The 15,934-nt window shown below is 41.7% G+C and overlaps 2 protein-coding genes across 5 annotated transcripts; both read right to left on the bottom strand.

Annotated features, from left to right (window-relative positions):
- Positions 1 to 809: 809 nt before the first annotated feature.
- Positions 810 to 7,829, bottom strand: LOC133711984 (beta-amyrin synthase-like). 4 transcript variants are annotated; one of them, XM_062138056.1, is made up of 3 exons: positions 7,530 to 7,825; positions 7,208 to 7,292; positions 810 to 1,188 (listed from the first exon to the last, which is right to left on the bottom strand). In XM_062138056.1, exons 1-3 carry the CDS (start codon positions 7,683 to 7,685, stop codon positions 1,181 to 1,183), a joined length of 249 nt encoding a protein of 82 aa, XP_061994040.1. In that variant the 5' UTR covers positions 7,686 to 7,825; the 3' UTR covers positions 810 to 1,180. The 4 variants fall into 4 exon arrangements, with proteins under 4 accessions (XP_061994040.1, XP_061994039.1, XP_061994037.1 ...); XM_062138055.1 differs by lacking the exon at positions 810 to 1,188 and adding an exon at positions 6,992 to 7,118 and having other exon boundaries at positions 7,530 to 7,828; XM_062138053.1 differs by lacking the exon at positions 810 to 1,188 and adding an exon at positions 6,993 to 7,113 and having other exon boundaries at positions 7,530 to 7,829.
- Positions 7,830 to 14,771: 6,942 nt separating this feature from the next.
- On the bottom strand, positions 14,772 to 15,642 carry LOC133708340 (secreted RxLR effector protein 161-like). The gene has a single exon (XM_062133799.1). The coding sequence runs from the start codon at positions 15,640 to 15,642 to the stop codon at positions 14,881 to 14,883; it is 762 nt and encodes a 253-aa protein (XP_061989783.1). The 3' UTR covers positions 14,772 to 14,880.
- Positions 15,643 to 15,934: the final 292 nt, after the last annotated feature.

The raw sequence follows: 15,934 nt of genomic DNA, 5'->3' as shown, positions 1-15,934 counted from the left end.
CCGAACAGTTTTAGTCATCTTAGGACCAGTTACAACTCTCAAAAGGGAAACTGGACTCTAGATGAACTTATATCCATCTGTGTGGATGAGGAATCTAGGATTAAGGAAGAAAAGGAACACTACTAGAATTATGGCCCCAGACATTGGCCAAAAACCGATGAGAAACAAAAACCCGACCGATGTCTTTGTGGGTGATGAGAAAGATCCGGAAAATGCAAACATCGGTTTTTAGCCGATGTCTAGTATTCGTGTAGACATCGGTTCCTAATTATAAATCGATGTAAATAGGTTTAAATGATAACAAACTTACATGTTTTACTATTGTTAAACCCACATTTTATTGTATTTAATGCTTAAAGAAATATAGATTACACAACACAAGTTTGCGTTTTAACATTGTTATTGATTTAAGAACTGATGACTGATACTGTTACAAACATCGGTTCCCATTTTGGAACTGATGTCTAGTACTCAGTAACATATCGTTTTCAACAAAAAATCGATGTCTGTATATTTTAGTAACATCGATTTCCATTTTGGAACTGATGTCTGGTACTCAGTAACATATCGTTTTCGACAAAAAATCGATGTCTGTATATTTCAGTAACATCGATTTCCATTTTGGAACTGATGTCTGGTACTCAGTAACATATCGTTTTCGACAAAAAATCGATGTCTGTATATTTCAGTAACATCGATTTTCATTTTGGAACTGATGTATCTGTATTACTAGACATCAGTTTTTATGGTTAAAACTGATTTCAACTTTATATCTAGACATCATACTAGAAAGTATGTACACGCGATGCTGCGGGTTTAGGCGATAAGAGTAGTAATCATAATCTTATAATGTTTGCCGAATATGCTATCGTTTTACATATCATAAAAGCTGGTTCACAAACTTTTTCACTAACTCTTACAAACTCTCTAATTCTTCCATTATCAAATCTATACATTCCTCCATTTCTGCCTTACAGATCACCAGCCTCTTCCACATTGTAAGTTGAATTAGATGCAAGAGAATACTTCTGTGTGGCTAAAAATTCCAGCATGACCAACCTATATATAATCTCCTCCATTTTGGCTGCAAAGGACGAATATGCCACAGCCAACAATTCCATAGTCAAAGCTTTGTTTTCTTTTCTTCTTTCACGTTTGCTCTTCTCTTCGTGAAAAGTATCTACACAACTGCAAAATTCAAAAATCAATGATCAATTCATGACAAAACAAACATAACAAAAATCAATCACTGTATATCACTAAAAATACAATCTTCCAATTAAACCAGATTAACTACTTGTTGATCAAAAAAGAACAATTACTTGACCTGAATGCTTAATTCAGTATGCCAAACTCAAACCTATGAAGCATGAGCTCCAGTTCTCCATTGTTAACGTTTGGATCCGTGGGGATCTCTAGTTAGCTTAAATGAGAGAGAGAGAGAGATTGACACGAGATGTATAGTGGTTCGCCTCCGCATGAGCGGGAGACTACGTCCACTTGAAAGCTATACTAGTGTGTCGAGCCTTGCGGCCTAACAAGATTACAAAGTATGTAATGGAAATGAATGGTGTTTAAGTGGGAGGAGAGTTCCTTTTATAGGTGAAGGAGTGCTCTTCCTCTACTTATTCTTCGATGTGGGACAAGCTTCCACATATTCCTAGTCTATTTAACATGTAGAAAGCCATGTTGTGGAGGCATCTTGGCAAGGGTGGAAAGGTGGCTTCCCGGTGGCGGATTTGTGACTTCCGGATACCGCCGCGTAGCCTGAACATAGGGCTACACGATGCATGTCTCGGTTGGGCCTTGCCATGTCTTGTGGATGTCCCAAAGTGGGTGTTACTTATGCTTGGTGAGGTAGTAAATACTCCATATTATTGGAGGTATGTACAAGTCCCCGAGTAAGAGTAGCTTCTTGGTTGGGGAGTTCAAATCATGAAGTCATCAAGCATAAGTAACCGGGCGGTATGGAGCCCCTACAAGTCCCCGAACTCCGTAAGCAAGAAGGGACTCGTTAACCTGCACAACAAAAACAAAAAGCAGGCATACGTAGAATGCTCGTTGCATTGAGCAACAAAATGTGAATTGTATGGATATGTGTGGGCATATATAAACGTATGGGGAGCGTGATACATGTTGATGTATACACGCGAATGGCGCCGAGTACGATCGATTATGACAGACAAACTCGAGAGCGCGTATGGTCGTGTGAGCATATGGATTGCATATGATAAATGTAAGTTGTATGAGCGCTGCGAATGTAAGCGTTTGTAACGTGTAAATGATGAGTACGTGAACGCTTGTGTTGGTTTGGTTGTCGCTCGTATTAATGGAACGCGAAAAGAATTCAATTTGTCGGGAGCGACAAATGGTAGAAAAATTCAATGTTCCATTAACGTGTGGTGGGATGAGCGGAAGCTCAATGGGATGCCGGGAATGCATGAGCGGGAAGCTCCATGGGGTGCCGGGAAGGCATGAGCGGAAGCTCGTGAGCGGAAGCTCAATGGGGTTGCCGGGAAGGCATGAGCGGAAGCTCGTGAGCGGAAGCTCAATGGGGCGCCGGGAAGGCATGAGCGGGAAGCTCAATGGGGTGCCGGGAAGGCATGAGCGGAAGCTCAATGGGGTTGCCGGGAAGGCATGAGCGGAAGCTCGTGAGCGGAAGCTCAATGGGGCGCCGGGAAGGCATGAGCGGGAAGCTCAATGGGGTGCCGGGAAGGCATGAGCGGAAGCTCGTGGGGTGCCGGGAAGGCATGAGCGGGAAGCTCAATGGGGTGCCGGGAAGGCATGAGCGGAAGCTCGTGAGCGGAAGCTCAATGGTTGGGCCCCTGCTAGGCCCGCTAGAGAGTCCCCGACTCTCCAGCCATGTTTGTTGAGGGGGAGCTGCACGGAGCAGAGGGTGTTGGGAAGCGATCCCAATCTTTAGTACCCAAGCGTCGGGGTTAACTGCCGGATCAATGGCTGCCATAGGCTGTGTTAACTAGTCCCTTTGCTGCCAGATCAATGGCTATTATGAGGCGTTGCCTGACCGCTTGGCGGTTTTGGTCGTAGACCGTGGATGTGTACAGTATGTATTTGCATGAAAAAATGACAAACACATAGAGCAAGCATGTACAAGTAGTAAAGTGGCCAAGAACATGTCGTAGACATGCGTAAGGGTCATGGAGACATGTATAGACATGGCATCGGCGGTAGCTCAAATTGCAAGAGCGTAAGAGATAAGAGGAATGCACTTATCTTGTGCCGATTTGGAGCGAGTTGAAGTTGGAGTTGTCCAAGCATGACGGTCCATCGCTTTGGTTGGCCAGCGGAGGATGTCCAGCGGAGGTTATCCGGCGGAGGATGTCTGGCGGAGGTGGATAGCCAGCAGCGGATGTCCAGCGGAGGTTGTCCGGCGGAGGATGTCCAGCGGAGGTGGATAGCTAGCTGAGGTTGTCCACTGGAAGTGGATAGCTAGCGGAGGATGTTCAGCAGTGGACGTCCAGCGGAGGTGGAAGGCTGGCGGAGGAAGCTCGCCCAGCTGAGGAGAAATCTGTGCTAGCTGAGAAGTCCGGCGGAGAAAACTCGTCAGCGGAGGAAGAAGGTCGGCGGAACTCGGAGCTCAGCGGAGGTTTTGAGTTCGGCGGAGCGGAGCTGGGTGCTGATATGGAAGCTTGGTGGAGAACGAGCTCAGCGGTGAAGCTCGAAGTTCGGCGGTGAACTTCCAGCGGTGCCGCTCGGCGATGAAGTTCGAAGGTCGGTGGTGAACTTCCAGCGGTGCCTCTTGGTGGTGATGAGGCTGGCGGAGCGGAGCGTGGTTAGCGGATGTCTGCCAGTGGAGCTCTTGGACGGTGGAGTGGAGCTTTTGTCCAGCGGTGTGGATGACGGTCAGCGGAGGGACCATGGCATAGGGAGGCTCGGAGAAGGCCTAGAGCTCAGCTGAAGTGGCCGTGACTTTGAGCTCGGCGGAGGCTCAAAGTTCGGCGGAGGATGTCTAGTGGTGGCAGCTGGTTGGCGGAGCGGATCTTTGCTCGTGGTCTTGTAACCTGGCAAAGTTTGGCGGAAGATGCCGGCGGTGAACAGTACAGCTGAGCGGAGCATGGTGCTCGGCGGAGCACTTGGCCGGTGAAGTCTTGGCCAGACGTGGACCTTTGGACAAGCTTGGTGGAGCGTTAGGCGCTGGATACGCGTGGCGGATCACTAGCCGCTAGGGCTGGGCTGTCGGTGCTGGAACTGATGCTTGACGTTTGTCGGCGACAGGCGAGAGTCAAGAACCGCTGGGTGATGAACGACAGGTGCTGGGTGACGAGCGAACCGCTAGGCCTGCTTGCCATATTAACGCCAATGTTTGGAGTCAGACACTGCAATTTGAACACTAGCGGTAGGGGTTGCTGGCGGTGCGGAGCGTGTGCTGTGGTGGCGCTGATGCTGGGCTGCTGGCAATGGGCGCTGCCTGCTCTAGGCTGGGCTGGCGGAGGAAAGGCTCAGCAGGTGTATAGTCCGACGGAGGCTGTCCGGTGGAGGAGTTCAGCGGAGGCTCTACACTTGGAGCTCAGTAGAGATTGGAAGTTCGGCGGAGACTCAAGAGTTCGGTGGAGCTTGAGCTCAGCGGAGGTTTTTGCTGGTCAGCTGAGGCTTGCTGGTGGTGCCTTGACCGGCGGTAGCTGCTGTTACTCAGCGGCGGTTGTGAGCTCAGCGGAGGCATTGCTTGCCGTGGGCGCTGGCATGCCGGCGCTGGGCCGGGCTGGCGGTCCGGTGGTGACCTGGTCTGGCTGCTCAATGATGCAGCGAAGTTTGCTAACGGAGGTGCCTGGGTGCCATGGCAGCGAGTTGTCAACTGGAGCTGGCGGAGGATGATGCTTGGAGGTGGCCGGTGTCCAGAGCAAATCTCTGGGTGTCCAGAGAAGATTTGCCGCCAAATTTTTTTTCAGAGTTGGTTGGCGTTGACCAAGCGTTGACCGGACGCTGACGGGCCAAAGCTCGTGGTAGGTGACGAAGCCTTTGTGTTGGCTTCCCACAGACGGCGCCAATGTTAACGTTTGGATCCGTGGGGATCTCTAGTTAGCTTAAATGAGAGAGAGAGAGAGATTGACACGAGATGTATAGTGGTTCGCCTCCGCATGAGCGGGAGACTACGTCCACTTGAAAGCTATACTAGTGTGTCGAGCCTTGCGGCCTAACAAGATTACAAAGTATGTAATGGAAATGAATGGTGTTTAAGTGGGAGGAGAGTTCCTTTTATAGGTGAAGGAGTGCTCTTCCTCTACTTATTCTTCGATGTGGGACAAGCTTCCACATATTCCGAGTTTATTTAACATGTAGAAAGCCATGTTGTGGAGGCATCTTGGCAAGGGTGGAAAGGTGGCTTCCCGGTGGCGGATTTGTGACTTCCGGATACCGCCGCGTAGCCTGAACATAGGGCTACACGATGCATGTCTCGGTTGGGCCTTGCCATGTCTTGTGGATGTCCCAAAGTGGGTGTTACTTATGCTTGGTGAGGTAGTAAATACTCCATATTATTGGAGGTATGTACATCCATCTTTAATGCTAGCTCCTCCAGTGGCACGATCTACCAAGACCGAAAACTCATATTTCTTATCCGAGGTAAATATGCCAAGATTTAACTGGAAAAAAAAAGGACTGATGAGTCGATAACTATCATTAGTAAAATCACTTTAAAGTACCATTTTTATAAACAAAATAGGTTGGAACTTTGAACTTTATCAGTTAAAGAGAATTACTGGATAATAATTTCCTGCTACAGGTTGGTTAACCAAAAGGAACCAGTCGGATCTATAATCTCGAACCTGCAAAACCATGATCAGTACTAAAAATACTTTACAGAGTTTAGAATACCTCTGCAGCATTGATATAACAAAATTTAGGCATATTTCTTTCAAGAATGTCCTGTACAATATTTTTAGTGAAAGAGAAACTCTGGGAGTTACCCGTTTTATGAAATCCCTTCCATTTGAATCAGTGTAGAACACCTTCTCTGTGGTCATATTAGTTGTCATTCTAGTGATGACCTCTCTTCCAGTATAATCTTCGGTGGGAATTGGACTGATCTTCAAAATAAAAATGTGTCACAGCTACTTTAATATAGTCTATAGAGATGATACTATGTAAATCACCACCCATTATAAACAGAGTTGAAATAAAACTCATCAAATTAAAATGGTAGATATAGACTCACAGTGAACTCAACTTCCGTGTGCTGTTTGTCCCTGTAAAGTCTAGTGACCTGATATACAAATCCAAGCCCAGATTTATCAAAATGTGGTTTACTATCTCCAAAAATAATGGAGAGACTAACATAAACAAGTTAGGCCGCTAATTAAGGATCTCGGATACCAGAAGAGTTCCAACTCTCTGACCTGATAGATCCATGAACTGAACTCTTGGTGAATCTCATCGACTAGTGGTCCACGAAAGACCTTCAACTTTACCTGTTCAATAAACTTTGCAATTTAGAAATTTATGGTGAAGAACCATGCATAAGTGTTAATGTATAGTATAGTACATTACTATAGAATTATACAAGTTGTGACCTGTGATTATACACATATATTCTCCTATACTGAAATTCAGTGAACTGAAAATATTGAAGCTTAGGAATCACATGAAAAATGGATAAATGGCTTACTGATCTTGACACAATTTTTGGAAAGGACTCGGGGCGAAAAATGTATGCACCAGAACCTGTTTAATGGATAGCACAACTGCTTCTCAGTAAAACAGGAACTCCATCGATACAAATTAGGTAAGTGAATCACAAACCTGGAATTACCTAGCTAAAAGTCAATGCTGGGTCCTTACATTGCTCTCCTGATTTACCTGTAGTTAGGCATGATAGAGCAGCACTGACAACAGCTTCTGCCTATAAATGTCAATGTCACGAGTTTAGCCTTCAAGGAGAATAGGAAACTCAGAAGGCAAAATTTACAGAAATAGTAGCTGGTGACCTCAGAGGCACCAATAAATAGGCGCTTTGCATAGTCACTTGTTGTGTGCTGTTTAGAAGTGCCTGTGACTGCATCGTGGTGCTGCGCAATTCCTAAAGCATCTCCAAGGCTAAAAGTATTTGGACCAGTTTACAAAAACACCTCCAATTTATCAAGTTATCAATCAGAGCTGCTGGTCTTGACAGAAAAACCGTAAACTTCAGAGGCAAACAGAAAAACCGTACTTACAAAAAGAGTACTTACTACTTTCAGAGGGAATTAATTACCTGGATGCATAGGAAGAAATGAAGGAAGAATCCAAAACTCTGGGGGCATAGGGTTGCTTCCAGACCAATCAAACAAACCAAGTATCTACAAGAAATTATTTTCGTACAATTATAAGCACAGCATTTGAGTCTTTAAGCATATTGCAACTAGTCTCCTCCTCGGGACAAAAATATAACTTATATGTGTAATGAATACTGGCAGTCACCAAATAGTCCAATTTTGTCTAAATTAGCATAATTTATTTGAAATAAGGTACTGATCAACGTCATTTGGTGAACAAATTAAAAGATTTGGGTGCCCTGGCATTACTGGTATCCTTACCGAAAGCCAAGTCTTTCCCCAAGAGGGCATGTGTGTGACACCATCATGATCAAGAATCCACTTTCTAGCTCTTGGACAAGCATTGTCTTGGCCCCCATCATCAGGTCCTTCTCCGAGAATACGCATACAAATATAGCTGAGAGCTGTGCTGAACATGGTGCTGTGACCTTCGATGTGTAGTCCCCAGCCACCATCGTCATTCTGAAGTACCCGAAATATACACTAAAGATTAGATTCTTTAATCTTTATACAGTTGCAGATCGAAATGGAAAGAGGCAAACAGATGCCAGAAAACAAGAAAGCATATTAAAATAGGTAAAATCAAACCAAACTATCAATCATCACTCCTCATTCAACATAAGATGCCAGTAATCCTCTCTTTCCTTTTATTTGTTTTAAAATTTCTGTTATCTCTTATCCACAATTTCTTTCTTTAAATCCCCAAGAAACTTATCCTATTAAACTTGTCTTGGTATTAGATGGATTAATTTCTCTTCTGAACACAATCAACAGAAAACCCCCAAATTCTTATGCATACTTACACATCCACCTACCTTACTCTCACTTGTTCATATCAAGTAGTCAAATTTCGTGAAAGATTGAAACTGTAACAATGAACTCTTGCTTTCAACAATTCCTAAACGCTTGATTGAATGAGTTCACGATTCAGTCAAAAGAAACCACAAAATTAAATTTCCAGAACCTAATAAGCACAACCTAACTAATTTTCTGCTCTCAAACAAAGACACAGATACAGAGCAAGCATCCACATACAAATCGCAGTTGTAAATTTCAAGAAACAATGCGAATCAGAGAAAACTAGATCGCAGACAAAGCAATTGAAACCCTAACAACTCCAATAGAGGTAATCGAACTAAAAGAAGAAAACCTAAATCCCTAATTTGGAAAGAAAATGGAATCCAGTACATAAACAGATCTGAGAAAAAGCGATAGAGAGAAGAGAAGAGGTATAGGGATAGGGAATCATACGGGAAGGGGCGTAGGCTGTGGCGGAGTCGAACCAGAGCTCGGCCTTGATCTTGTCATCGTCGGTCTCGTCCTTGATGAAATCGAAGAAGCGCGGGGCCGAGAACTCATAAATCTCGTCGATCATCATCGTCGTCGTCATCGAGGACGCCGTCGTGTTAGGTTCCTCCGTCCCCGGCGGCATTTGGTGTCTCAGAAATACTTCCGGTCTTAATGAGAGAGAGAGAGAGAAAGAGAGAAAAGCAGAGAGAAAGAGGTAAACAGATCGATCGATCGGACTGGGAGTGCAGATGATGATAGATCAAGCTCGAGGTCTAGAGGTCTGGAGAACGAGATCGGGGACTCGGGGTCAGAGAGCGAGGCAGGGGAACACGGGGTCAGAGACTGACGTCGGGGACTCGGGGTCAGGTCGGAGGCGGCTTGGAGAATGATGAGGTCGACAAGGTGAGGTCGACGAGGTGAGCTGCTGAAGAAGGAGGTAGGGTTCGAAAGTTTTAGAGAATGACGAGGTCGACAAGGTGAGCTGCTGGAGGTAGGGTTCGAAAGTTTTAGAGAAAGCGGAAAAAAATACTAAGTGTGGGGGGAAATGAAATTATTAGTCCCCGCGTTCTCAAACTTTAAAACTTAGTCCCTCCGCGTTTTTTTAAATTTTTCGAACAAAACTTTTCTCATCGTTTTATTTGGTGACTGATGTCTATAATAACCATAGAAATCGGTTTCTTCACAAACTGATGTTAACATGTTTTTTAACATCAGGTGCAATCCTGACCGATTTAATAGTGGTGATGTCTAATGACATTATTCTAGTAGTGGAACCTACTACGACCATTAACCTTATTGAGAAGCCTAAAAGGAAAAAGCCCCAGAATAAGCTCAAGCCTATCAAAGCCATAACTAAGAGTTCAACAGCTGCAGTGGCCAAGGAAAACAGGCCATTCAGGTTCAAGTGCTACTTTTGCAAAAGAGTAGGACACATGAAAAAGGACTGCACTGGCTATAAAAATTGGTTAGCCAAAAAGGGTAAGATTTTTTCTAATACAGTTTTTTCCTTAGAAATTAATCTTATAAATGTTGAACCACAGTCTTGGTGGATAGATTCAGGCTCACCTATTCATATTACTAATTCTTTGCAGGGATTCGTAAGGAGGAGAATCCCAAAAAGTGATGAAGTGAACCTGTGTGTAGGCAATGGCATGAGAGTGGCAGTCAAGGCTATTGGAACCTTAAAGCTCGATTTAGGGTTAGAAAAATTATTAGTTCTGGACAATGTTTTTTATGTACCTTCTATGAGAAGGAATTTGGTTTCAGTTTCTCTTTTGGTAAAATCTGGTTGTAGACTTGTTATGGATAGTAATGGAATTCTTAATTATTTCTAAAAATTTTGTTCAAATTGGTTCTGGTGTTATTATGAATGATTATTTACAGTTAAATTGCATGTTCAATGGCTCAACAAGAAATTTTACTTGTTGAAAATAACACCAACAGTACTAGCACTTTAACAGGTGTTTAAAGAACCAAACTAAATGAAAAGTCTGCATTTTTATGGCATAGAAGACTCGGCCATGTTTCAAAAGAGAGACTGAAAATTTTGGTGAAAAACAACATCCTAAATGAACTTGATTTTTCTGATCTAACAGACTGTGTTGAATGCTTTAAGGGAAAAATAACTAATACTAGAAAGAAGACTGCATATAGAAGCCAAAATTTATTAGAACTCATACACACTGATATATGTGGACCATTTAGGCATCAAACTATCTGTGGGAATGTGTATTTTATCACATTCATTGATGACTTTTCTAGATACAGTTATATTTATCTACTTTCAGAAAAGGCACAAGCATTGAAAGCCTTTCAAATCTTTAAGTCTGAAGTAGAAAATCAACTAGAAAAGAAAATCAAAACAGTAAGATCAGATAGTGGGGGTGAGTTCTATGGCAAGTACACTGAATCCGGCCAACAAAAGGGTCCATTTGCCTTGTTTTTGCAAGACAATGGAATTAAAGCTCAATATACAACACCCTATAACCCACAACAGAATGGTGTTGCAGAGAGAAAGAATAGGACTCTTTTGAACATGGTTAGATGCATGATGTGTACAACTGGTTTGCCAAAATTTTTCTGGGGTGAGGCTTTAAAAACTGCAAATTATATTTGCAACAGGACCCCTAGTAAGGCTATAGAAAAGACTGTTTTTGAGCTTTGGTGTGGCAGGAAACCTAGTCTTCATCACTGCCATGTTTGGGGATGTCATGCAGAAGCTAGGATTTATAATCCAAGCTTCAATAAACTTGATTCTAAGACAGTTAGTTGCTATTTTATAGGTTATCCAGATAAATCTAAAGGCTATAAATTATATTCTGCTCATCATTCACCTAGAATTTTTGAAACACATCAAGTAAAGTTTCTAAGTGAAAAAGTTCACAATACAAACCTTGAGGATTTATCCTCAGATTTTGAGGAAATTGTATCAGATGAGAATATAAGTATAGTATTGCCTTTAGAACAAGATGTAACTGATCAAGTCACTGGTCGAGTACCTGACCAAGTAACTGATCAGGTAGCTGTATCTGGTCAAGTAACTGGTCATGTAACTGACCAAGTAACTGGTCAAGTACCTGTAACTAGTCATGTCACTGACCAAGTAACTGGTCAAGTACCTGTCACTGGTCATGTCACTGACCAAGTAACTGTCACTGGTCAAGTAACTGATCACGTAACTGACAATCCTCAGCCTAGAAGATCACAGAGAGCAAGAAAACCAACTTATGGGGGGGGGGGGGGGGGGGAAGATAGTGACTACATTGTTTATCTGCAAGAAGCAGAAATTGAAATGGATTGTGCAGAGGACAATGATCCGACTACTTTTAACCAGGCCATTGAAAGTAATGAATCTCATCAATGGCAGCTAGCAATGGAAGCAGAAATTAATTCCATGAGTCAAAATGCAGTTTGGGAATTAGTTGAACCTGACCCTAAACAGAAACCTATAGGTTGTAAATGGGTTTTCAAAACCAAAAGAGATGCAAATGGCAATGTAGAAAGACATAAATCAAGATTAGTTGGCAAGGGTTTTACACAGAAGGAGGGCATTGATTTTACTGAGACTTTTTCTCTAGTTTCTACAAAAGACTCGTTTAGGATAATCATGGCTTTAGTTGCTCATTTTGATATGGAGCTGCACCAGATGGATGTTAAGACAGCCTTCTTGAATGGTGAACTAGATGAAGTGATTTATATGAAGCAGCCAGAAGGTTTTGTGCAAGCTGGAAGTGAAAACTTAGTATGCAGGTTAAGAAAATCAATTTATGGCCTTAAACAAGCTTCTAGACAATGGTACAAGAAATTTGATTCTGTGATTTCTACTTTTGGATTTACAGAAAATCTTGTTGATGAATGTGTTTACTTGAAGACAGTTGGGAACAATTTTATTTTCTTAGTACTCTATGTCGATGATATACTTTTGGCTAGCAGTAACATTAAACTGCTTAAAGACACCAAGAGTTTTCTGTCAAAGAATTTTGACATGAAAGACTTAGGAGAAGCATCCTATGTACTAGGCATTGAGATTAAAAGAGATAGAGCACAGAGACTACTTGGTTTGTCTCAACAAAATTATATTACCAAAGTTTTGAAGAGATTTGGTATGGAGAAGTGTGCAGCTGGAGAAGTCCCCATGTCCAAAGGAGATAAACTAACCAAGAAGCAAAGTTCCAAAAGTGATGTTGAGAAAGAAAATATGGAGTCAAAGCCTTATGCTAGACTTGTAGGAAGTCTCATGTATGCACAAGTCTGCACTAGGCCAGACTTGTCTTTTGCAGTAGGGATTTTATCAAGATTTCAATCTAATCCAGGCCATGAACATTGGGTAGCTGGGAAGAAAGTGTTGAGGTACCTGCAGAAAACAGAGAATTACATGCTAGTTTATAGGCAAGTGGAGGATCTGAAACTCGTTGGATTTTCAGATTCTGATTTCGCAGGGAACTATCCAGACTCCAAGAAGTCAACTTGTGGGTATGTGTACATGCTAGCAGGAGGTGCAGTTGCTTGGAAAACCATGAAGCAAACTCTAGTTTCAACCTCCACCATGCAAGCTGAATTTATTGCAGTATATGAAACTGTGTGTGAAGCACTTTGGATTAGAAATTTCTTGATGCAAACCAAAGTATTGAGTCACATTGTGGCTGGCACATTTGTGATTTATTGTGACAATGAGGCTGCAGTTTTCTTTAGCAAGAACAGTAAAAGATCAAATAATTCTAAGCATATTGATTTAAAGTACTACAGTGTTAGAGAAAGGGTTAAGCATGGTGAGATAGCTGTTTTGAGCATTGATACGAATTCACAGCTAGCAGATCCCTTCACCAAGGCATTGTCAGTGGCTGCATTCCAGAAGCATACAGCAAGCATTGGAATTTTAGCTAATTTAGATGCTTAGGTTCAGTATAGAGTTAGTCCAGTTGGAGCATTTAAAATTCTAAGGCTTTTTGAGTTCTTGTGTTTTAGTTGTGATCTTTTATTTTTGTTTATCACAACTTGTTTGTAATGACAGATTTTATTATTAATAAATTTTGAGGTATTTTCAGATTTTGGTTATTGCTGCAGTTTTGTTGAATGTTCTGAAAATTATAAATTTTGTGTTTAAAGTTATACTTGCTATCAGATGGCTTAAATCATGTGAAGCATGATGTTAAGGTTCAAGCAATATTTTTAAGCCATCAGTGTTCAGTGAATTTGCTTGAGTTTCTGGTTTTAGAAACATAAAGTAGGACCTAATATATGTTTACTTGTTGATACACATTAACATATATTGTATCACTTCTGGTTGAACATATGTGGATTGCAGAAGCTTGTGTTAGTGGTTTTGAAACTCTGCATTTTTGTTAAAATGTATACTGTTTCTTGCTCTACATAAGTAACTGTGATCTGACCATGTTGGAATGGATTTTCGATTTGAGTTTGTTATCTGGCGCGCACTTCAGTAAGTTAAGTAGGTTTTGATGTTCTCTGGTGCAAATCATCGAGCATGAAATGTGTGAGTCCAAGGGGGAGATTGTAAGATCAAATATGGACATAACACATATTATCATAAAGTAATTGATGATTAGCTTAATATCAATCCTAGTTTAACATGGATACAAACAGTGAATCAATACTAGTGACTTAATGAAGTAGTGTATCAATTCATTAAGGATAGTAATCCATTGCTTAGTCTACAAGAAATGCTACAAGTTGTGATACATTAGGAATCTAACAGTGAAACCTAAACCGACAAGGAATGCTTTAATGGGAAGCTTCTTGAGGTTTAAGTCTCATATATATACAGATGAATTGGTCCCTGATTACTACCACGATTATTGCATAAGTTCTGTCCATTGAGAAGCAAGTTGGTAAGTAACAGAAGACCACATTCAGTGATCGAGTTAAGCAGTTGCATAAGATGGAATCTATGACAGTAATTGCAGAAGGTAAGCCTTAATCCTTTTATGATTGTTGTGCATATGTTGTGAGCATGTAATTATGGTTTTACAACTACCCCCAGTGAGACTTGGATTTTTCTTCCCTGACTCTTCTTTTTTGGCTTATTCCCGATCTTCACACCTTGTATTTATAATTGTATATGTATGATTAATGATAAGAGCAGCGACTTGCCGTCTTCACAGCCATAACAGAGTACCAAATTGTGAGACAAGCTATGGTACTAGTGGGTATCTCATACACTCATTTACAACTATTTGAATAAAAAATTACAATTATTTGAACCAAAATTACAATATTGAGAACAAAAGTTACCATATTCATTTACACTATTTACATATAGTTAAACAAAAATTACAACATTGACAACGAATTTGTTCAAAAGCTTGTAACAATGTCGTAAGAGGTGTAATTACTATTATTAGAACTAAGATTACACAAAATATATATGACTCAACATTACCACTCTGACAACAAATTTGTTGTCACTTTTGTAAATGTGGGTATGAGATACCCACAAGTACACTAGAATTTCCTTCAAATTGTTCCCACAACTATTAAACAAAGTATAAAAGCATTCATCTTCTATTAAACAAAGTATATGAGCCCACAAATTCTCAATCTTTCTCCTAATTAACTCTCCGACTTGCCGACAGTTAAAACTAAGAGAACAAGAAGCTTTAGAGAACAAGAAGCTTTTGAGTGATAAATTCTCACACCCCTTCATTCTATATACAGAGGCATATTTATACAACCTTATACAACCCTAATTCTAGACTAACAAGGAAAGTAATCAAACCACAATTACAATCCTGATTCTATACAATTAGTATAATTCTATTCCTAATAGTAATCCTAAAATATCTGTGACTCACAACACTCCCCCTCAAGTTGGAGCATACACATCTCGAATGCCCAACTTGTCAAGTGAGTCACGAAATACTTTGACTGACACACCCTTAGTCAGAACATCTGCTAACTGCTCCTCAGTTGGTACGAATGGGAAGGCAATCAGGTTTGCATCCAACTTCTCCTTGATAAAGTGCCGGTCAACTTCCACATGCTTCGTACGATCATGCTGCACTGGGTTATGTGAAATTTCAATAACTGCTTTGTTATCACAAAACAACTCCATAGCTCTTTTTGGCTTGAACCCCAAATCACGCAATAAATTACGTAACCATAACAACTCACATACTCCATGTGCCATACCTCTATACTTGGCTTCAGCACTCGACCTTGCCACCACCTTTTGTTTTTTACTCTTCCAAGTGACAAGGTTCCATCCAACAAATGTAAAGTAACCCGAGGTCGATCTCCTATCAGTAATATTACCAGCCCAATCAGCATCAGTATAACCACTCACCTCTAGGCAGTGATGTTTTGAGAACATAAGGCCTTTCCCGGGAGCTCTATTTAGATACCGCAGGATTCGCACGACTGCATCCATATGGTCTTCACTTGGGTTATGCATGAACTGGCTCACCACACTTACTGCATACGCCAAATCAGGTCTAGTGTGACCCAAATAAATTAATCTGCCAACTAACCTCTGATACCTCGCCCTATCAGTCGGGACTTGGTCAGGGTACTCCGCTAACCGGTGATTCTGTTCAATTGGTGTATCAGCTGGCCTGCAATCTAACATGCCCGTTTCTGACAGCAAGTCTAGAACATATTTTCTTTGGCACAAGAAGATGCTGCTACTCCCCTGGCCACCTTTATCCCAAGGAAGTATCTCAAGTCACCAAGGTCTTTCATCTCAAACTCTGAAGCTAACTGTTGCTGCAACCTCTTAATATCCTCTCGATCATCACCTGTGATCACCATATCATCAACATAGATGATTAATGCCATTACTTTACCCTTCTGATGCTTAAGGAAGAGAGTATGATCCGAGTTGCTTTGTTTGTAACCAAACCGCTTCATTGCCTGAGTAA

This window comes from Rosa rugosa, chromosome 5 (genome assembly GCF_958449725.1).
Source record: "Rosa rugosa chromosome 5, drRosRugo1.1, whole genome shotgun sequence".
Classification (NCBI taxonomy): Eukaryota; Viridiplantae; Streptophyta; class Magnoliopsida; order Rosales; family Rosaceae; genus Rosa; species Rosa rugosa.
This window is presented reverse-complemented; position numbering and strand designations above follow the sequence as displayed.